The sequence below is a fragment of the Daldinia childiae genome (assembly GCF_008694065.1).
Source record: "Daldinia childiae strain JS-1345 chromosome Unknown Scaffold8, whole genome shotgun sequence".
NCBI lineage: Eukaryota > Fungi > Ascomycota > Sordariomycetes > Xylariales > Hypoxylaceae > Daldinia > Daldinia childiae.
In genome coordinates this window covers 1306631-1330430 of record NW_022984649.1, presented here as the reverse complement: position 1 = coordinate 1330430, position 23800 = coordinate 1306631, and the positions used below count along the sequence as shown (strand labels likewise).

Sequence of the window (23800 nt, the reverse complement as noted above, 5' to 3'; positions counted from 1 at the left end):
TGTCTAATCCATTTCGTGAACTAGCCTTGAGACATATATAATATAATAGAACAAGAAATATTAGGAAATAATATTTCAGTGGGATAGCAATGTGTTTGATATCTCCCTCTGCGTGATTGCTAAATGCCAGCTACTTCTAGCCAGGCCAAAATATTAAAACTGGAGGGATATTCTCTTTGTCAATTTTATCCCATTATGTAGCAGCTATGTACAAGCGGTGATTAATCTAATTACAACTAAATACTATTCCCAAGCCTTTTAAATGCCCCCTTATTCCATTTACCTCCCACTCCGTTACTATTAAAAAAACCAAAGTTTACTAAATTACAATTTCTCCTAGCCTAGAGTAATCGATTGAATTCTTAACGTGTAGATTCTTGAATGATACTCATCTCAGCTGCGGGCTTCCTTGCCTGCTTTAGATAGTCGGCCGCTTGGGCGGCGTATCTGCATTTGCTGCGGATAACTGCACCGTACCGGAAGAAGATGAAGGGGAATGGCGTAAGTGCTAGAGAAAGGAATGCAGGGACCGAAGAGGCCCAGTGAATACCCAAGTTCTGGTACATCACTGGCGTGAAGAGTGGAAACACTGCCGCAAAAAGAGATCGCAAGACCACCGCGCCTGCCAATGCTGACGCCGCAAATATCGTGTACGCATCTACGATGTAGTTGAATATTCCGAGGCTGATGACGGCAATACCAAATCCGAAGAAGGTCGTGGCGATTATGCTGACGATCCAATGGATCTCTGGGCCATTCGTCCAAGCAAACCAGAAGAGGCCGACGGGGACAGCGACGGCACCAGGCATGCAGGCAATAAGGCGGAACTCAGGTGGAAGAAATCTATCGGGGCTTGCTTCTAGCTTCCTGATGTAGCGCCGGTTGTCCCAAAGGATGTATAGGATAGCAACGACGGCGCCAACCAGCAGGCCGAGAAAAGGAAGCCCACTTATACCTTGTGACCAGTGTCGGGTATTCGCATAGACGATCGGGAACGCGGCAAAGGTAAGATAGAGAGTTCCAAACACCACCGCTTGATAGAGGGAGAGACATAAGATAATAGGCTCGAAGATGAGTAGCAACCATGGACGAGAGATCATCGTGAGGATTGAAGTGTTCAGGACCTTGCCACCCTTGCTCATATCCATGGCCGAAACATATACCTTTCCGGTCTCTTTGGAAAGCCTATTGGCCCTGTATCGAAGTATTATCGGCGCATATGTCTCGGGGAGTGTTAGGGTGCACACAATCAAGCCAGCACCGGTAAGAATTGTGATGATGCCTATCACCCACCTCCAACCAATGCTCTGGGCGACGAAGCCACCCACGATAGGCCCCAGAACGGGACCCATAAAGGGAACAAGTGCGAAAACAGTCAATGCTAGGCCACGTTCGGCGGGTAGGAAGCAGTCAGCAATAACACCGCCGGCGTTAGTGAGTGGAGCGGCACCGAATGCACCCGAGAAGAATCGCAGAGTGAGCAATGTCGCTTGGTTCTGCGCAAAGCAGGTACCAATATTAAACGCCGTATGTACAAGATTGGTGATCAGAAAAATGTATTGACGACCGACGAGTTCCGAGGTTGGTGCCCAGACGAACGGACCTAGAATGAAGCCGATGACGAAAAGACTGACTCCCAGGGTTCCCAGCTCGGTGCTCCCGCCAAACTCTTCCCTGGTTTCGGTGACGACGCTTGAGAAAGAGCTCGAACTGAAAGACACTGCGAAGGTGACGAGGCCAGTAGCCACGCAGAGGGTCCACCGAACCCATGCCGAAAACTGCTGGGGATCGCGAGGGTCTCCATCGAAGAACGAGACAACGAACGGGTTCTCATCGGTACCCTGCCCTTCGTAACGATGCGAGCGGATCTCGGGCGTAATAGTATCTTGATGAAGAACGATCTGAAACCACGAGGGCCTGGAAACCTGCGGTTTCTTGGCATAACCATTTGGTTCGCTGTCCATCGTGGCGGTAATAAGTACCGAAGAAAGAAACAAGGTTAACCCGTATTAGTTGATGGACCTCTAGGATGGGTGTCAACCTTATACGAACGATATGCGGAATTAACTTAAAGAGACAGAGAGAAGGAGACCTTTATTTTACTCGGACTTAATGAAAAGGGAGTTAAGCTCTTACCTTCAAAGGATAGGCTAGTGGCTGCACTTGAGCTGACGGGTGTAAAGGTCCTATAATATCCGAAAGTCTTAGTCACGGAGTGATAGGTGCCGTAATAATTCGGCAAATATTTCACTAGTATCAAAGTAGCACGTTTTGATAGGCTGGGTGACCGTTTACTTACTGTGACACGGGATATGCGGGCTTCAATGGTTGATATGCGGGCTGCAAGTCGTTGGTAGCACAGGAAAAGAAACATACATTAGGTACTTTTGAAAAAGGTGGACGAAGGCTGTTTCATTGGTAAATTAAATTCAAACGACAGGCACTTGCATTGTTATAGCATAAACAACTAAATAATTTATTTCTTCGATGTTAGGTATAATACATGGGGACTTAGGTACTCTTTAATCATACATAAAATACCTCAGTTGTACCTAGTAGAAATAACAACAGTAAACAACGAATAACTACAATAGATATGCTGTTTTCATTTTGCATAAGAAGCACCAGTAGGGACATTCACGGCTATATCGTTCCCTTAATTCGCCTAGTTTGGCCAAGGCCAAAATTCATCGCCAGAAATTGCGAAAATACTCCAGAATCAGTCGTATAAGAGGTACTTGGCCACCCTGAAGATGAAGCTCAGAGCTATTCCGTCTTAGAGTCTCGGCGTTAAATGGCGAATATGGAGGATCTAGTGCTCCGGTACGGTATGCCTGGAGCTCTATGGGATTAGTGCAATGGTTGATGGTCAAACGGTCTATATGTAGCCAATCTATGTGCTCGATACTCAGCTAATATCCTATTATGTGGGCATGCTTGCAATTGATATTCTTACTACCAATACGATTATTATTACCCACGACGGAGATGTTGTTGAACTTCCCCTGTTGCGTAAAGTCGGACCGGGGTAACTGTATTGGAGGAGACCTCCAGCTTTCCTGACTGATTTCTTCGACTTGGGCACGATGCTCCCAATCGGAATGGAAGCCACAGGAATAGTAACTGCATATTGCTCGTCTGATCCCTAGAATATAGTACATTAGATATCGTGAGAGTGTGTATAGTAGAAATCCTACCGGTGTCAAGCTTGGGCTCCCCTGTTTCGTCTAGCAGTGCTAAGAACAAATACGGAGCTCGTGCACCACAATAACATATTAAAGCTTCGCCGAGAGAGTCGATTTCAGGAGTTTGTGGCATACTGATATAGCAAGCAAGCAGTTTTGAAAACCGTCTCGTAGTAGTGCCAAGAAGAAATATATCAGAAGGGATAAGCTTGTGCCAGTCTTGAAGGAAAGTTTGCGAGGGAGATAATTGCGAGGGACGATGTTTTATAGTTATCTTACATTGAGAAATGGCTTATAGAAAAACATAAGATAAGTGGACATTCTGAACAGCCTCAATGCTACGAAGTTGATATATTAGTGGAATTTCTGTGATACATACCGATTGTACTAGCATGAGAATTTTAAGCTGTTGAACATGTTGAATAAGTAACAACTCAACTGCTTGTAAGTCCTGGGAGGGTGGCGTAGCTTGGAAGATACCTTACGTACTTGGGTAATATTAAGTTAAACTATACCTAATCACTAGGCATCACTGAGTTAGAAGTTTTAAATATAACTTATCTATTACTTATTTATGTTAAGTTAAACTCTGAACAGGTAGTATCAATACAATTACCTTTCTAGGTCTCTTATTTTATCATATTTTATTCCCTATGTTAGGGTGTTTATACCTAGGTGATTGATGTAATACATAGGATGTCATACATAGAGTGGATATCTAGGATAGGTATACCAAGTAGTATAGTATATTGATCTAGTAACGTCTGGCTTCTACTCTCTTTCGAGGACGCTGCGCGCGCCCTTATACAGTAAATAGACCCCCCTACCCACTTATACCCTGACACCCCCTACCATTTATATTATATCTAGTTCGCCATATTGCGCAAGATATTTTTCCATATCGCTTATTTAGCTCTTTCATCTCTCCGAACCTTTGAGTTTGGTTCAGCTCTCATCTTGTTTTGGTCTACATGCGTGATTTGGTCTTGCCCGGGATCTGGACCGAAACGTTCGTTGCCGCTGACGTTCTCCGGAGTCTGGGTTATGTTAATCGGCGGCGCTACCGTGGGTGTCACCGTAGGCATTGCCGGAGGAATCGGGTTGTTATTGTTCGTACTGTTCTGACCGTTCTGGCTGTTCTGGATATTCGGGATGTCCCGGGTTGCGTAGTTATTCATCAATCCGGACTTGAATAATGACGACATTACTTCAGGATTGTGAACCCCAGCGAAGGTGCCATGACCAATGCCCTTAATATTCTTCATCATCATATCATATTCAGTGGAATTGGCAAGAATCCAACCGTTTCCATTGATGTCGAGGTTCTCGAAATGAGTGCCACGCGTAGGAGAAATGGTGTTAGGGGATTGCTACAATTTTATGTTAACAAGGATTCTTTCCTAACTATTAATCTTGAAAATACATAACGTACCGTAGTTTGATTTGCTTCAGCAACGTGATTGTTTTGCTCTTGGCTATTCTCTCCTTGATTCATTTGCGTGCCATCTACAATAGGACGAGAAACATGTTAATGGAATGCTTTTAGGATTATAGTAACTGAAGATAGGGGGAAGTCTCAGACAGGAGTTGGGCTCCACTTACGGGACGGTCCGTCCGGACTAGATATCTCTTGGGTGGTAGTATGCATGTCTTCTTTTACATGTTTATCTTGTTCCATCTTGTCGTAGGAGTTTCTCGCAATCGATCTGTTAAGGGTGGTAATTGTCAAGATAAGTGTGGTTTTGTCGTGTTCCAACGATTGGAAAAGTTGAATGATGCGAGCTTCGACTGTTCTGGCTGACAGCGCAACCCTTATTTTTGTAGTGAATCTGTTTTTAGGTCCTGGACTGCTGCCTGGGCTATAGCGGGGCAGAAGAATACCTAGGTCTCGAACCTTTGGGTACATAGCCTCTATGATGTGCAATATATTATTTGTGTGTAATGTCGGGTTAAGACGAATGTCAGAAATTGCATTATCGAGGGCCGTCAGCTGCGTAAGCCATCCTTGACATTTTCCATGGGCATTCTTTAGGAACTCTCTAAGCTCTGCGATCAACTCGAGGATTTTTACAGCTGTTCCAACGAGCTGCCCTGCGGCCGCAACAGCACCGAGAACCTCCATACCCTTTCAGGAGCTTAATAAAATTTGATTTCAATTCTTAGTGTCAAGAATAAGATGGCCTCTCGGTCAGCCTACTCAAAAGCCTACTTGAAAGTGGAAAATTTGGTGGCGATTAACCTAGAGCCTTGTTGAAAAAATAGTGGAAGATGGTAAGGCATATTATATCCCACAAGGTGACAGAATGTTGTATCACATCCCATTTCGAACACATCCCCGATAAACTCGAACCCTTAAGTATTTGCGGGTTCTAAAGTACCTACTCAGCCCCATTTTGCGAATAATAGGATGCTTCCGATCATATTCTAATCCGTATCTGCGGTGCGAACTTGATGCCTCATTAGCTACCTAACGTTAGGTAGCAACTATGCGGGGACGTATTCGTACGATGTATAGACCTCTCTTTACTGCCAATATAGCAGATTATTCTTCATACCCTATATACTTAAATAATAAGCGTAGGGTAAATATTTGAGGACAATTAACACTTAGCCCTCTCTTGTATTAACCTCTAGTAGGGAATATTATAGATCCTTATGAACTAGGTACGAAGTAAAGTATGCCTAATACAAGGGCCCAAACTTATAATGCATTTACCGAGGTGTTTGTTATTGATTCGTGGCACTCGGTTAGACGTTACAGCATGTGGCGAGACATTATTCGTTTAGCCAATAATAAGTACCCTTTTGGAGTCTGCCTAGTTGTAAGTCCTGTCGTATTTCCTACTTCAGTGAACAAGGCATTATTAAAAGCCAAACCCAAGCTCACCTTTACTCCATATTTTCTATAAATTCAAGGCGTGGTATCTCCCACTCGTACCCTCTGATTAAATTAACCATCGATTCTAGGCCCTCCTGTTCCGCTATACGTAGTCCCTCGCTTTCAATCCACTCGTCAAGTGGTGCTCCAAATTCCACCAATAGCCTGAAAACCGACTCATTTTCGCCTCTCACTGCTCGTAGTAGGGCACCGCCCCAATTAATAGTGTGGTGAACAACATTTTGCAGCAGTAGCCGCACTATACTAAGATTTCCATGTCGAGCAGCTTGGAGTATCGAAATATTATCGGCTTTAAACCCCATTTCTAGCAGGTAAACAACTGTGGTTAGGTGGCCATATCTTGCTGGTCCACTGAAAGGTCCGCAAAGCCTATACTTCTTGCTTCTGTTCAGATCTTCAACTGTTAGACCAAGCTGCTTACAGAGCTGGATAACATGTTCTATTAGCGGCATGTTTCCGACTGTAGCAAAACAACATATCAATTTCAAAAGAACACTAAGCCTATTTAAAGAGCTGGTGTAACCAAACGGGCTCCAATACTCGACGATTGGATCGTCGTCGAGCAGAAAATCCTCATCCTCGAGAAGTTCCTCGTCATCAATGAGATGCACCTTGTAGTCCATAAGGCAGAGTTTATAAAGTCCATGCAAACGCTTGAAAGTATCGACGCTTGTAGTTAACGAGAAGGTCTGTAGGAGGTACTGCTCATTTTCTTCGTACCAATAATATGGGTCAAGACCCAGTTCGATCATGGCAATGTTATTGTTCTTACTTCCGTGCCGGGTGACGATGTTACGCGCTGCTGCTTCTTGCCGACCCTCTCCTACGTTTGCATCGATGAAGTCTAAAAATATGTGGACTACTTCAACATTTCCCTTGAAAGCGGCGGCTTCCAATGGATATCCAAGTAATGGATAGCCAAAACTGGGACTGTTGGGGTGAACTGTTAATGATTTATACTGCCTTGAGTTTGTTAAGATTGTAGGTTAATAAATAGACGACTCACGTGTCATCACATCCATATGGGGGGGAAATTAGGTATGGTGATTGTTGGAAATGTGGAAGCAGCTCCTTGACCAAATTTATTTCATTGGTAAAAGCTGCAGCCGCTAATAGAGCCTGCATGAAGTCCTCATCGTGATCGGTGATCTTAGTTGATATCTTGGTGTTTCTTTTTCTCGGTGGAGGCGTCGTCCAGGTTTCATAACCTGCACCGTGACGACCGTTTGTATTCATACAAACTTTGGAGATCTCGAAAATGACCTCTTCTAATTTCTCACCCCAAGTGTATTCACCGCGAAAAGCTAAAATGCGCTCTGCGACTTGGCGGACAATAAGGAGTTGCCTGGTTAACGGCTTGGTCGTACACATTAACTTATCTGTAAGATACCGAGACCAGAATGGACGGCAAATATAAGGGAATGGCAACAGTTCAGGCTCTTTAAGGATTCCTGAGTGAAATATCGCGTACATTGTTACGGTGTCCCATAATCGGCTAACAAGTCGTAACCGGAGAGCGCGTTCGATATTTTTTGCACCAAGCCGTTTACCAACGCGTACTCGAACAGCTGCGATAAGTATCTCTTGAACCAATTCATTTGGGAGAGTAGAAAGTGACATAGTCAGATATATATATTAATCTGAGTGTTGAGGTTTCGAGGTTAGTGTATACTCGAATGTATTCATACATATGGTAACTTCGCAAGATTGGGAAAATAAGGAGGTGTCTGTGTGACAACCTAGAACTGTTAGGGAAATATTGTGGCTGAGCCAGCCATGAATGTACGTAATGATTACGTAATATGGATGATTAATTATTCCACTACCGAGGGGTTATAAATTTATGTGGCTTGAAAAGGGGAAAGCATGGAAGGTTGGAAATGTACTTGCATGTTGTATACCTACCATTAATACATTCTGTATCGTGTCATCCCACACCTATTAAAATACAACAACAACTAATTCGGAACTATTAAACATTCATGACGAATACTGTCTAAACTCTATTTAGAGTAGACATGCGCGGTATCGACCTTGCTCTTTTAAAGCCAATATATTGACCCTTCCCTATTACATTTTACGCGCTAGGATATCAATCATATCCTTTTAGAGATTCAAAGCCCATATTCGCGTGCTCTGTCGCCGTAATGGGAAGCAAGCTTGGGTTCTCCATGATTTCCGTGATGAATTCATTCGATAGCTCAACGGAGTCAGCTGAGACTTTACGAGAAGATGGAGGATCAAAATGGTTTTGAGTTTGACCTCCAATCCACGCCCTCGTCACATGGAAGTATTCATTAACTTTCTCTAGGAGTTCCTCAATCCACAAATCTTGCTTTCCTTGCCGGCTCTGTGGCTCGGCTGCATTCTGATAGTAAGGGAGGCCTGGCTTAAACATAGTCAACTGATAACGCCACTGATAACCATCCCGTTCGAATTTGCTTAGGCGAAGCGCCATTCCAGCCCTGAAGCATTTCTTCTCCCACACAACAGGAATAGCTTCGTCTCTCCTTGCTGCTGTTGACTCAACTTCTTCCACGTCAAAGAACCACGGAGTAAGGAGACCGATTACATTGTGCTTTGCTCCTTTTCCTGTCTTCTCAAACTCTACCTTAGCGTAGTCGAGAAACTCGTCCACTGTGGCGTAGAAGCGGGACCTATGTCCAGTAGGCTTGTACCACTCTTGGCGCTGCTGGTCGGAGGTGAATGCTATAGGAGCAAGAAACAGCGCATTCTTCGAATCCGGGTTCGTTTCAGTCAAGGATAACCAGCAGAGGTACTTGCGAACATATAGGGGAAGACTCTGGTCGTGTGGATACAAAAGTGTGTCTTCCTCGTCTCCTTCATTATCGTGATCGATGCCGAAGAGCGCCTTCCGAATTGTCGTCTCCGCTAGTATCGCGATATCGAGCTTGCTGAAGTAGTCAGGAGGCCACGAACGGGTGACTTTAATGCCTTTAGGGGCTTTTAGGCTAGGCACACGTCTTGTTTCAATGGTGCTATCGACATGATCGATGGTTGTGATGAATCCGTCAATGGCTGTTGTTAGGTCCGTGGTTTCTTCTGTAGAATGTTCACCTGACAGATAACGGCGACGTGCACCGACAAACAAAGAGACGAGTTTCTCAAGCAGTGCAGGTGGGAAAGGAGTAGCCAAAGTTGCTGGATTCCATTCGGATAGAAGAAGGTAGTAGAAAGATCTGTCACCTCGTACACGAATGTATACATCTTTATTATTGATACCGACAAGAAAGAGCATTCTGATTGGATGTACGATTGCTTCATGAACTTCGTCTGGGGTGGCATTGCTAAGTCCTGCAGTTATAAGAGGAGAGAGGATATTGTCAGGATCCATGGACAACTGGCTGATCGAATCGAAAGCTAAGCCATCCATAAGTCGAAGGCCCTTTCGAAGGACCTTGTGATCCATCGCGACAACGGAATACTGAGGATATCAATTACTTGACTCCGATATAGATGGAGCGTAATCCATAAAAGAAAGCCCTGGGTATAATGCTGCCGACAATGATAACTAAGTGAATGTCGCGTCGTAGTTGGATGCTGGATAGAAATAGTAACTAAGTTGATAAAGCCTGCAAAACTCCTCTTAGATATGTTAAACGAGGACGGATATTGAATGAGGTATGTTCCAAACCTAAGGATTATAACAAATGATTGTAGGGCGACGATTAAAATCGTCTTAATGATGTGACGGAAGGGAAGGCGCAAAAAAAGAATGACGCCTGAAATTATTTGTGGTTTAAATTGGCAACCGAATTCTACAGAAGGAGCGAACTTGTTTCCCTAAGGATAAAATTGTAAAATCTTAGACTACGGCGCGTGCAGTGCAGTTACCATGCAAACGAGGGGTGTTGCCCAGGTACCTACCGTAGGGTAGTGGGATATTTAAGACGGGCTTGCATATGAAAAATTAGAATAGAGACAGAAATTACACCTAGCAAATACGCCGTATGACAGAGTCTAAAGTACTTCAGGGTGTTTGGAGGTAGAGCCTTTTTCATTTTTGAATAATAGTAGTAGCATGAGACAATAATTTGGGATCTGCTAACTCTTGGTATTTGTACTTTGAAGACTGGCATATTTGAGCAAGTAGTCAGATGGCCCTTGAAGAAAAAGTCTTAAGTCATAGAAAAGCTACGTGAATATACACGATTTATCATGCCTAACTTGCCTGTCAAGCTACTAAACAGAGTCTGTCACTGTTTAATGTGTGGTTCTTTTATGTGGAAATAGGTATAAGTATAGATAATAGTGAATGATTTGTAATTTTACATTTTAAGTTGAACAAGTAAATCGACTAAATTAGGTACTTAACCTAGACATAAATAAAATTAGGGAAAAAAATCCTAAACCAAACTCAACTGAGAGTAAGTATATTGATAGTTTACAGGATAAAAGGAATATCCAATATTTTTCCTGTATATTAAACATGTATGTATAAGTGAAAAATAAAAATAGGGATTTGTGATAGTATGTAGGTTAGGTGCCGGTGTAGGTAGTCACATGACTCAGGGGCTACGCATAATAATTTTCAAATCTTAACAAATGTCCATCAACCCTTATACCACGAAGCTACAGAATATTTCTATAGGTGCAAACATTCTACTGTGTATATTCTAATCTTACTAATTATATGTGGGAAAATATTCTATTTATGCTAGGTAATAGGGATTAAGGCTTACTACTATCTCTGACCGCGTTTTATACCTACGAAACATGTAATAACTAGCCCCAATAGAAGTTATTACTCTAAATTTGATACTCAAATTACCTTATGGTAAGAAGTAAATTATTTCGCTTCATAAGGGAATCTGAATAACTTGCCCCTTTCTTGTGGGTTGGCACGAAAATTTCTACCAATAAGACCGTATATACCTAGATTTGCTATCATTTACCAATGCGACAGAGATGGATGTTAGTTCATCGAACATGACCCCCCAACCAATTATCAGTAACTGTTGCCTGCATGCCGTCCGGCGAATTTTGACTACCGATGATGAAAGTGTATAAATGTATGCATTGTCCTCACGATCGAAGGTAAAGTCATTGTAGATGCGGTTCACTGCAGAACTACGTACTAAGAGCTCAAAGTCATCGATCCACTTGTTATTATCATCAACACTAAAACGCGAAAAGGTTCCCTCGGTCGAATTTGTGAAGTGAATGTAGTCCTAAGGCAGTTGATTCCGATCGGTGCTACACCCGACGAATTTTCCTAATAGCTAGAGCTGAGGCCAGCGTCGTCGAACATTATACTAGCTTCTCTAGTTCGAATGTTTATGAAAATATACACCCTTCAACGGAATCTGCACTAAGGACGATATGAGGATTATGTAAAAGTGTGGCTAGACTGTTCGTTGTAGCTGTGACTGGGACAGGAATGCTATCGATTACTTTGTCTCATTGGAGTGACACTATTGAGAGTTTTGTATTACCCCTTTAGAAAGAGATGGACATTTATAAGCTGCCGCTGATAATATATAGACTATTTCTGATAAGATTATTCCTATTATTGTCAGAGATACCCCTTAATTGTAGTCACACGTAGAGTAAATGTTAGAAACAGCAGCGAAGCTGCTATATAGTAGTCGTGTGGATAGTATAAATATTAACACTTAGCCTTCTACTCTCTTCCGAAGGCACGTAACTGTCACGTGGTGGAACCAAACAGCATGGAAACAACTTCGTTGTTCCGCAAGGAACTCTAACTACCTAGAAGGTTCTACGTCTATATACTGAACATGCTCTTTGTTCTAGATGTCTCATCTAGAATCCTGACAGTAACGCCCTTTATATATCTATCTAATATGGATCTATGCCTAATTCATACTAGTATCACTTATACCCTGACAGTAGTGCTATCATCGAAGCGAGCGATTAGTTTAGCCCAGAGCTCCTTGACCGTTGGGTCAAAAGGATATAGAGAATACCGGGCGACTCGAAAGAGCTTAGTGAAGGTTTCCACTTTGGAGGATATGTAAGCTCTCAAAAAACTCGATAGAAAAGCGATATATTTACTTCCTATGTAGATTAGATATAGTAGGCAAGTACTACAAAATACTTGAAGAAAGATAGACGAATAATGGTAAATGGAAGACGTGGTAGCAATTTAGGCACATAGGCATGAATGTAGGGAACAAAGGGCAAATCTGCGTTGGCATATAATAGGTACTTATAAATGTGATACGGAGTAAGGTATTATAGTTAGAATCTAAGTATTCGAGTAGAAACCATGTAACAATTAGGATTTGATTGTTATAATTCACAATTTCTAATATCATCTATGAAGAGTTAAGAACAACGTACTATATGAGAAATAATTTTATAGAGGCGCTTTAGAACAAGCGAGCCACGTATTTACTGGATTCTGTCCGACCCCCTTTTCCGCTTATAGTGGGGCCGCCCGGCCGCTTTCTTTTGCCCGGATTATCGGCTCATACAATTTTTAATAATGCACATGAAAATTTCGTTCACATTAATCTAGCGTACTACACCCCACGCTATTTGGAATCAACAAAATTAGTATTTGCTAGACTATCCCTTATCTCCAGGGGTAAAAAAACAAATAAACCGTTACCTAACATGACTTTGGAAGCTAACTAGAATGATCATATTTGGTATTCACAACCCTCACTATCGTATCTGGATTCGTGATCGTAAGGAGATTCTTAGGGTCCAGCCCTTCGTTGGGGCTTCTCTTGTATTTGGCCCATGTCTGGACTTTGAACTCACTGTTCAATTGCGCCGGTGCATTGATCTTAGCCAACCCAAGTAGAAATGTCAACTCGCTGACTTGTGTAGCATAGACCCAGCCTTTGGCCGAGCGCGGCACCAGCCGTAGGCGTAGCTGATTAATATCATGTTCTTCGTCGTGAACCACGGTGGGCAGCACGTTGAAGCGCATATTGGTCAGCATGTGTGCGCCGGGGCCTGTGTAAGTGTTCATGAGGAAGGAGGAGGATTCTCCAACATCGATCTCTATATCCACCTCAACAAGTTGGTACTGGCTTACTTCATCTTGGTTCACGATGACCGAGAAGATAAGATCTTGCGCAAGGTTATCACTATCGAGCTGCACTTCTTCCCAGTGCCCAATGATGTTGCTTGAGACGGTTATCTGAAATCTAGGCGATCCAGCTACGTCACGTACAATTGGCTGGCCACTGGGTACAGCCTTGGACTGAATATCTGGAGTGTATTTGATATGGGAAAGTATATTTGGTTTAGGAAGAGAAGCCGCGGAAGCGATAGAGAGTGCACGGACGTGAGGGGCGAGGAAGCTAGAAAGCGCCGTGGGAGTAGCAGCGTAGCTCTGATGACGCTGGAAAATGGCCCCGTAGTCATCGTCGTCATCTTGTTTCTTCGAAGGTGTGCTTTTAGATCTGTTATCTGAGGTAAGTTTCTTGACCCGCGCAGTGCCCATAAGCCTTAGTGTCCGGATTTCAGGACTGCTTGGCCCCCTAGGTGGCCCTACTTGGGCTACCACTTCCGAATTTGTATGGCTTTGGAGATCAATAGTCAGGTTATAGATGGGATCGTTCAGCTGCATAGCAAAAAGTGCTGATGTTGGTGCACTGTCATTGAAATAAGGCTTCTGTGCTCCGCCCTCATTATAGGTACCCATCTCATCCTGGAGCTTCTTCAGCTGCTTGGCAGCAAATTGCGGTGGCCAAATGACGCGTAAATCATTCAGTTGTGAACCAGATTTAGCGTCCCAGAGGAAGATATTATCGGTGCTGTCGCGTTCGTATATAATAGACTCTCCGAGGGCATCATGTCGCTTATCATCTTTTTCGCGAATGCTCTGGTCGACTGTGTACTGGCGCCGTATGTCTACCTTAACCTGTGCTGGGTCAACACCACGGGCAATAGCGAAGCGTTGTTGGTGTGCGGGCTGCGTGAAGACGAGACTAGCAAATTGGTCTGAACCAGGTACACGGTCCATAAAGGCCATCATAACCCCGTCTGTGACAATTTCGTGCCGTAGAAGGGGTGCGCCAGAAGAGGCAGTTACCCCATTAACGTCTAAGACCTCGACACGTAGGTCCGGGAACATGGTAACGAGGTCTGACCGTAGGTAGAAACCGTAGGCTGGTATCTGCATGGGCTGGTCCTGTCCTTCTGGCATGTGTTTAATGTAGTTGTTGAAGGCTTCTTTGATAGCTGTGCGGTCTTCATCATCGCCGTAGTGGTTACCGAGTGAAAGAGCGCCATCTATCAATGCATCGACCCAGTTATTGTCGATGCGGAAGAAGCGTAGGCGTTCGGGCTCAAGGTACGTCGGGTCGGGTATAAGGCAATGAGCGGGTACACCCGCTAGAAAAACGCGGTCAAGAAGCCATGAAAGAATTATCATCCAGTCTGTTGATATTGGATCATTGGTCTCATCGTACGTATCCCCTGATGTGCTCTGGGCAAGGTATCGCGCCGCTTTAATGGCCTCATCGGGGAAATATTTACGAATCAGGGGTGAGCCAAAGGACATGTCTGGTAGCTCGGACCGCGCGAGACGGGAACGTTTCCATCGTCGCTTAGCGCCTCCGGGAAGGTACCGTGGTGCACGAATGGGGTTTCCCGGGTTTATATCATCATTACCACTGAGATGAATCGAGGCTAAACTACGGATGGCCGAATCGATTCCGCCTAGTACGTCGCTGCGGGTACGGAAGGCTGTATCATCAATATCCTTCACCGTATTTAGTTTGGAGGCGGCATCGGCCGTACTGTGGATCGAAGTACGCAGACGGTTAAGTGCAGCTGTGTAGGCTTCGTCGCCTAGGGCCATGGTACGACCGACTTGCCAAGCAACCGAATACGTAATATCCATGATACCAAGTTGCTTATCAAGGACTTGTAAGTCAACACCCGAGTTAGAGCTTGTCGTCAAATTTTCAAGGGGGGGGACAAATGAAGGCGTAAATGGTCCGCGATAGAGGGCGACAGTGGATTCTCCCGTCTGAGTGTGATATCTTACGAGTGTGTATCCATCATCGAGCCGCTTTGCAACAAGCTGTTGAATCTTGTCGCTTGAAGTCCGTAGCGGCGAAATGATTTCCTCTGGAGCACGAAGGACGTTGAGAGTCCTGCCAAGATCTTCAAAGGCATCTGGTATGTTAAGCGTATTCGCCGGCAGCACAGTGTAATTCCAGCTATGTAGCGAGCATAATGCCACATAACGGTGGCTCGATCCGGGCCAAGACATTTCTTCGATGCCTTCGATAGAAACGAGGTGTGCAGTCATGGTTACTGGTGTCTCATTGTCCAGAGGGCCTGACCGGTTGCCAACAACAATGCTAAAGACAGCCGTGTCTTCAACTCCAGCGAGCGCCATACCCTGGCCATTTATCTTGCGCACATGTGCCTGATACTGGTATTGTAGTGCGTTGGGCTTGGAACCTTTGACAGGATTGTTATTAGGATCGCACGTCGGAAAGAGATTCGTGAAGAGGTCTGGCTTGACAAAGATAAAATCGCCTCGACTACTTTTCATGCTATCCGGTCCAAGCTTTTCAGTTACAGGCGTCGTTACATCTGTCACCTTCCATAGATCATCAATGCTCATGTTGACCGTCATAGTACCTGACTGTTTAACGGGTTTGGTGACACCAGAACTTGTATTGCGGAAGATGCTAGTCGACCCGTCTAATTCCTGAGGCTGTAGCCGCAACTCATCTTGAGAAAAGGAGAACATGACGAGCCAGGGCACGCGGTTGCGTACGGTCTCACCATTAGCACCATCTGCCAATGCCCTCATCTTCATCTGAAGCTCCTTGTTTGTTCCCTGGCTTTTACTTCCAAGTCTTTCCCATGGTAGATGCGGGTCCGTTAGAACAACATGAGGAAGGATCCTGTTTGTATCAGGATATCCGGGAGGGGGGTAGGTCGAGTGTACGCTCCCTTCCGGTAGAGAGAACTGTGGCGCGTCTACAGAAAACGACTTATGCGCACTGAGATTCAATTCCTCTCCTGTCGGTGCCTCTATTTTCTGATTCACGGTGATATTATGTTCTGGACCAGCTGCAAGCCCCGGAGCCCAGTATGAATTGAGTTTTTGCTCACCAGGTGCCAGAGGGTCAACCTCATCGTCGCTCTCAACAGCGGCTCTGCCAGCTAGCTGTCGGGCTTTGCGCTGATATGAAGTAGCGACCTTCCGAGAGTGTCGAAGGGTTAGATGACGAGGAGAGTTGATGCGAGTACTTTTTCCTCCGGGAAATATGCCCATTGTAAAGATATTTAGTGGGGAGATGATTCTAGAGACTGTGACTTAGGTGCTATCAAAAGGTTTTAAGCCGAGTCCTATACGACACAGTCAAGCTTGCTCAAGTTACTCTTACTAGACAATGGGGCATACTCAAGTTCTACTACTGCTAATAAGTCACTTGATACTTAATACCTAAGCATGGTTGGGAATCCTGAACGCCGCGACTTGCTCGAATTTCGACTTGGAACCCCTATAATAAAAACATCCCCATTGATGAATAACACCCTTATTGATTACTCCAATTTGTAAATTCTCAGGTGAGTTTCTCCGGTTACAGTTCACGGTGACGTTGAAATCATGCTCTAGAAGTTGATATAGATACACCGAGGAGTGAAAGCATCGAGCTGCATTGCAACACCAAGTCCTGCAGATGCATCCAAGTTTCCACGAAATAGAAAAAGTAACATGTAATATAAAACGTGCATACCTAATGGATACTGTATTGTGCATTCCGGAAACTACCTACCTTCTATGCAATCAACCAAGTATTGGGTTTTAGCTACATCTTGAGATGTAATTGCAATGTTGGATTTCATTGCATTTAGCAATAACATTAATAATATGGTAATAACTGCCTAAAGGGAATAATTAATATCGGAAAGTAATAGGACATTTAGATCCTTTAAGCCACCAGGTAGATCTCATTGTTTATTTTCACGTCATCAATTGAACTTCGAAGTTGAGCCATCTACTAAGCCATCCCTTACTCGCTACAAAACTTATCCAATTACTTCACAGTTTAAAATAAAGCTTAATAGTACAATTAGAAACATAGAAGCTTCGTCACTACTGTGAACATAATATTAAGACAATCATGGCGGCCTTGGCGGCGATTGTCGACAAGAGCGTTGTAGATGATACGAGCATTAGCCTTTTCTACAACACAAGCAAGGCACAGCTAGCCATCTCGCTGCAGTCCAGTACCGATATCAACTACCAGGCTGAAGACACTTGGGTAACGACCGACGATCATTATAATAGATACATCCTGAATCCGTCTTCCATTGCGGCAGCCTACTACCGCGGACTTAAATTTGTGGTAGCCATGACTATACCGAAGAAAGGGGAGGGAGAGACAGGGGCGGACGTCCAAATATCTCTTGTGTCGCCTATATGTCAAGATCTTACACCAGGAACGTTCGAGAATAACCATATTGCCTTAGGCGCGACCACAGATGGGAACCAAGGTTGGCTGTATTATCTCAAGTAAGTTGTGCTTCATACTATCCATTATCTAATCTTTACTTGGATATCCGCTTCACTCGCGAATTGATTTAACCACCTTCATAGTGATGGTTCCGATACTAGAAAAAGAGTAGTGGAATTAGATCTCAACAGCAAAATTACGCAGGTCCTAAGCAGTATAGTTCAGGTAGATTATAACAGCTCTCTAGCCGCTTGGTATGACCAGGTCAATGAGGAACGGCATATTATCTACGAAGGCGGGGGCCTCCGCGACTTCAATATAGATAAAAATACTCGTAAGCAGCTAGTTAACTCATTTACCAAGCCTTCTAAAGCCAGGAAATATGTCTCCTAATTTCCCTCTTCAATTCATATACACCAAAGATCTGTAGTTAACAATGCTTAACAGTCACTACCGTACATGCGGGCGACATGACCCCTAGTACGTCTATTGGGGTAGTCTACTCTAAGTCAACCAAAAAGGCATACCTCTACTATTGTAACGTAAACCAGAATATTATGCGAGGCGTCATGAGCGAAGGCGATTGGAAAGATTCCCAGGAGATCCAAGGCGCCCCCATGGTTGCCGAGAATAGTCAGATCACCGTTACGCAGGCAAATGGATTTAATCACGTATTTTACATTCCTAAGAACCTGGGCACGGAAGAGGGCGGGGATCAGAGCCCCTTTGCTCACATCCTTGATAATATCGATTGAGCGGTTTTTGTAATGAATAAGGATGATTACGGGACCGCAACGTTTTAAGTTGAAAGGGCATTACATTACGTTCGAAAGTTTGTTGCCAAATTACGATGTTTACTATAGGCGCCTGAAATAACAAGGCCTCTAAATTCCAGGTTGAAGCTATTTACTAGCTAGTTGCCTACCATTCCGTAGTGGTATCATGTACCAAGGGCTACTTCTAATATCAGTGCGATCTTATAAATTATGGGGTTAGAGTATTCTATTATCTACAAACTCAACTTACATTTGGGGCATTTTGAAACTATGCTAATAATTTGCATAGTTAGAAGGTAGCGATTGCATATTAAGCTATGGGTTGTAATGCTCGTCTTGTGTGAGAAAAAAGGAAAGGGGGCTACCTCTTTACATGTATACACTTGCTAAATAGGTACTTATACTAATATACCCGTTAACTAAGCCTTATGCTTGTATGATCATGCACGGTATCAACGATATACGAGGCCCAGATTCTATCGAGTATATTACTTCATTACGTTAACAATGCATGATTTACACGACACACTACGACATAAATCCTACTCTAGACACTTACAATTGCACCCAGCATCCGACGTCACACCGTCACATAACACAACAGACTGATGAGACGTTGAGACTGCAAGTTTCAGCTGGCCTGAGACGACTGATCTTACCTGTTTCTATCACGACGTTCCCATCTTTATGCAAATCTATGTAGGCGACGTGTCAAAACATACAAAATCAACATAGGAGATACTACTCCAAGATGCGGGGTTGAGCTTCCATCGGACCGCCGTACGTGGCTTACATCAGTTCGTGGAGAGGATGACGCGAAGAACTACCGTGTCGGCAGCTATCATACGTTCATGACGGAAAGACGATGCCGCGGAAATGCGGGTTTTCGTGGAGTAAAGGGAATGTTATGCAGTGTAAGAGAAGGTGTCCTGAATTAGTCTTCCATATGTCGGAAACTTGAAAACATAGAGAATGCTAGACCCCGTCGCAAGATATGTTGATTGAGAGAATCAACTACTATCGGAAAGAGGTAACTGAAACTCTCAGAACTACCTAGTCTGCTTGGGAATCTATTATTGATATACTTATTTCCACAAGGGTTGACAACTACTGGGGTGTTGAGACCATGGCACAGGAGAAAGTTCCGCTTCTTGAGGCCTTTGGCGAGAAAGGTTTCTTTCGTACGGCCTTCAACTATAAGTTAGATGAAGTAAGCATTGCCCATTCGTTATGTCAGTTAAATAATACCAAAGACGGACATAACGCGACTCGTTAAGTTATCTACAAGATTAGTATCGGGTAGAAGGAGCTAATATTCCGATAGATCAAAAAATGGATGGAAGATTGTCTTGTCGGGAACGCAGGAGGTGATCAGGCCAAGAAATCAGAAGTCCAAAAGCAATTAAAGTACATTAAGGATAAGCTCGATCGTCTCATGTGCGTATGAATTAAGTGATTACTTTGAGACAAGAGGGCTAACGATAGGAGGGAAAACATAGCCTACCAGATGGGGAAGATTTCAATAACGAGGATCTCCGACCTAAAAGTCACTTCCTACGTGTGCTCAATCCGCAATGGACTATGGAGATGAAAGATTTCATAGCAAAGTTCAAACTCGGAGATTGGCCGATCAACTACCAAGGGGTCCTAGAACGGTCTATATCCGTGAAATGGTGGAATCCCTATGACTTGCTTGGCCTATTCATAAGCATCCTAGGTCCTGCTCCAGGAACGGCTAATAGGAACAACTATTTCAAGCCCCTAATTGCAGTCTATGCGCGGTGGTGTTCGCGCATCGCGGGTTACGCGAGTAAGTGGAAACCCCCTGGTGATGGTGCGGGATTCTGGCCTTTTATGTTCCAAGCCACATGGAAACCAGTGGGCGATAAAAAATATTTCTTCCTTGGTGGCTCTATAGCAGGTGATAATTGGGATCCGAACGAGGTTGGGCAATGGAAACAGGAAGTGCAGCGCCAGCGATTCTATATGTTTCATGATTCTTTGATGAGGGTCGACATTTTTAATCGGGATTCCTTCGATAAACCACCTGTGAAATTAGATACATATCGTCTTCCGAACCATTCGTTCGGCAACTGTGGAGAGACATACCCCTTTATCTTCAACATTCGCAGTACTCGGTATATATTCCAGCTCTGCCCCCTCCCCCACCAAGTTTCCCCTCATCCACAATTGCTAACTATTCGTCAGCTCCGATAACCGAACTCTGGAAGGCCTCGCTCTTTGTCGGGACTTTATGATGAGCCAGAGCTTGGATTCATATGACAAATATTTGGAAGCTAAAAAGAACAGACTTTGTGGACCTTGTGGCAACTGTAAGCAAGTCATCAATAGGTCCAGGGCCTTGAAAAGTAATTTCTCAATATATCGAGAAGCAAGCTTGACTGCAAAGAAGCCGCAAGGAATAACCGTCGAGCGAAAAGAGGCGATAGCAACCCATATGGCTGCTATCACCGATCCACCTGAGGGATGGTCTATCAATGTCGATGATTTGGACCGCGACTATTACTGGGGACCCGATGGCGACGGTACGAGGGCTGCCCAGCAAGTTGGCTTGACCGGCATGAAGGAGCTCATGGTTGTCGAGCCCGACAGCGGCGGAGACTCATATATGTTCACCGCATCTACTGGAAAAATTTATTTGTGGTACATGGTCACTGATGAAATTTTCGAGTACACGGACCCCTCAGATCAAGCAAAGATTTTGGCTGAGATGAGGAAACCGCCAGGGACGGGGAAATTGGAACGAACATTGCTCCCTAAAGTTCAATAGGCAGCTTTATTGAGCTTGAGGAGTTGACCTATTATTTTTGGAGGGTTATTTGTTAGAAGGAAACGATGGCTACATGATGCAGGACTGGAAGTATTGGGATTTGAAATGACACCCCCCTATCCCATACGCAACCTATAATAATACTTCTTACCTTATTTAAATTAGCTGTGGTCGATCAATGTTATTGTTATCCTCAAAGGGCTTGATTCCTATTTTCAAATTTTATAAGTTTTTAAGCAACTAACACGATGCAATATATTTGAATCTTTCCACCGTGTCGTAGTTCGTGGTTAGGTGCCAAAGTACTATTCAATAATAATGGCATCATTTACTTTAACCTTCCCTCCCCCCTCGTTGAACTTCTTGCGTTGGTTCTATTTTACTTAGCTAATCGCGACATCAAGAACTTGCGGCTAACTGGTGCCTTCTTCCGAGATACTGCTCATGTATGCCTCACTCGAGTTTTTCTACCCGCCAATCCCCTAAATATCAGCATCTTTCGCGCCATTATCGATCATGAAATATTGTGTAGGGGGGTTAGGGAGATCATTTGGGACGATACGCGTTTGGCTTCACGAGACGATTATTTTGACTCGGGCTTTGGTGAAGACTTTGAGGCGGATGACAAAATTCCTTTTTAGTGATAGTTGTTCCTATAGTCATAACTCCTCAGATTGTACCTTATAGCATCAGCGTCAGCTCCAGTAGCTATCACGTTGTGTTCCCGTTCTAGTAGGGCTTGATAATACGGCCGAAAATCCTAAAGAGGTAGCTGGGAATCGACCTGTTGAGGCCGGGCAGCATGTTCATGGGGGTATCCACGTTCCTCGCTTTTCGCCTCCTAAATTATTATATATTCTCATTGCACGCGCCAACTAAGCCGCTGCGGAACTCGCACATATACTTAGACACTTTGGGCTATCCGGCTTCTTAGTCCAGCAGGCTGACGTGCTTTCTCTCCTCGCTCCACTGCCGCAGACGATTCGGTCAGTCAAGTTGAGATTTCTCCATTTCTTAGACAACGAAGATAACTACAGAGACTTGCTCGTGGATATGCGCGATACCCTGGGCTAGCACGATAGGGCCGAGGATGCGCAGCCAAAGGTCACCATCGGCCTGCGCCTACCCCTCCAATGCACCGTACGGGCGTCATAAGTCGATCAAGAGGCCTACAACTTTCTCTACCGCGATAGTGAACATCGGTTTAGTCATAACTACCATTCTCTCAATCAGGTGCCTCAAGGTAAGGGAACTGTCCAGGACGCGTTTAATCCAGCGTATCAGCAGCCATGAGTGAATTTCAGTACATAAATATGATTAAGTTACTACTAGAGATAGAGGGGTTTTGGCAAGTTTAATAGCAGCGCAAGATAGAAGATGGGAATATAGGATGTGGGATTTTTTGAAGTGGGTTTAGCAACCAGAAGAATGACAAATGGAACTGAATCAACCACGGTACTTTACTCGATTCTTTCTCGACAGGTTATCAGGCTCATGTATAGAGTATCAACCGTTACTTATTTACTGACTAGATTAGACGGCTCCCTTCCTTGCAGACATTCTTCCATCTTTTAGTCAAGCAGACCAGAGAAGACTTCCACTCCTAAAGCAGCAGCTGTAACAACAGCCAAGGAGTCACGATTCACTTTCTCCAAGGGGAATGGAAAAAGTACATTCGTGTCGTCCTCAAAATGCTGATCAACCGCTGGCACACAATATTTAATTTTATGTATAATAGTATCAACTTGACTATTGTTTTCTTTTTTTACTTAATCTTCGCCTTTTTTTCTTCTTTACTATTCCGTGTAACACAAGTAGGTATATGTTAGATAATAGATGATTGATTGAATAACAAACTAATGATGCAATTATTATTATTTTTTTTTTACAAACACTCATCATGGATGAGTGTTTGGATGACACGCGACCGAAGGTCACGTGTTGAGATGTACTTAGGTACATCTCACACATATCAATTCGTAATATGGTAAGTTAAACCCGTTTAAAACTTAACATAGGTAGCCAGTTAAAAATTATAAATCTCAATACCGTAAAATGTAGGTACCTACACGTATTAAACTTTCGCAACCTGTAATGATAGGATAAGTCGAGCCCCTTAAATAACATTCGAACTCCTATTCTCCTAATGGATAAAACTTCTTCACTATCAACACTCTAAGCCACATACACTAGTGCTATCTGTCAATACTACTTGCCACGTTCTGCTAATCAGCATTTTCCGCTGTTCAGCTTGCCCTGAAAAAAACAAACGCTTCGAACCAATAGTCACACGCCACAATTCTAAGAATCTTCACTCTTTTACAAATTAAGGTTCACCTTCGAATCCTGGCAGGAAGCCTCGCGGTCTACCTTGTTATAAGCCTTTCAAACAACAAGTGGCGGTGATTTCATGCAATCAATAAGATGCCATCTTAGATAACACAGCCTGCTTAGGGTTGCATCCACCCTGTCGACATACGCCTAATGAAGGCGTAACCTACTTAATTTTTATTAAGATATTTTCCAGCTCATGATGCAGAAAGTAGATGCTCCCTAGATTCTAATCAATAATATTTCGTAAGGTAAGGCAATATGTGTATGAGGCTTATCTAAATGACGAAGGCTAAGCTATCATTTTTTTATCTCACTCACACCTTTAGATACCTAATGTAATGCTACTTCAAGTGTAATTTTCTCGATGATACCCAATGCATGTCAGG

General features: G+C 43.8%; 5 protein-coding genes across 5 annotated transcripts; 2 read left to right on the top strand and 3 right to left on the bottom strand.

The window, feature by feature from the left end:
* Positions 1 to 362: 362 nt before the first annotated feature.
* Positions 363 to 1964, bottom strand: GL218_07127 (putative transporter mfs2; the record flags this gene model as incomplete). The annotated part of the gene is made up of 1 exon (XM_033583871.1): positions 363 to 1964. One exon carries the CDS (start codon positions 1962 to 1964, stop codon positions 363 to 365), a length of 1602 nt encoding a protein of 533 aa, XP_033433191.1.
* Positions 1965 to 8176: 6212 nt separating this feature from the next.
* On the bottom strand, positions 8177 to 9514 carry GL218_07126 (uncharacterized protein; the record flags this gene model as incomplete). The annotated part of the gene is made up of 1 exon (XM_033583870.1): positions 8177 to 9514. The coding sequence occupies one exon, from the start codon at positions 9512 to 9514 to the stop codon at positions 8177 to 8179; it is 1338 nt and encodes a 445-aa protein (XP_033433190.1).
* Positions 9515 to 12700: 3186 nt separating this feature from the next.
* On the bottom strand, positions 12701 to 16327 carry GL218_07125 (uncharacterized protein; the record flags this gene model as incomplete). Its single annotated transcript, XM_033583869.1, has 1 exon — positions 12701 to 16327. One exon carries the CDS (start codon positions 16325 to 16327, stop codon positions 12701 to 12703), a length of 3627 nt encoding a protein of 1208 aa, XP_033433193.1.
* Positions 16328 to 17180: 853 nt separating this feature from the next.
* On the top strand, positions 17181 to 18268 carry GL218_07124 (Wall-associated proteinase; the record flags this gene model as incomplete). The annotated part of the gene is made up of 3 exons (XM_033583868.1): positions 17181 to 17572; positions 17657 to 17847; positions 17961 to 18268. 3 exons carry the CDS (start codon positions 17181 to 17183, stop codon positions 18266 to 18268), a joined length of 891 nt encoding a protein of 296 aa, XP_033433192.1.
* A 1602-nt stretch (positions 18269 to 19870) lies between these two features.
* GL218_07123 (uncharacterized protein) lies at positions 19871 to 21721 on the top strand (the record flags this gene model as incomplete). Its single annotated transcript, XM_033583867.1, has 4 exons — positions 19871 to 20427; positions 20498 to 20622; positions 20683 to 20953; positions 21364 to 21721. The coding sequence occupies 4 exons, from the start codon at positions 19871 to 19873 to the stop codon at positions 21719 to 21721; spliced, it is 1311 nt and encodes a 436-aa protein (XP_033433188.1).
* Positions 21722 to 23800: the final 2079 nt, after the last annotated feature.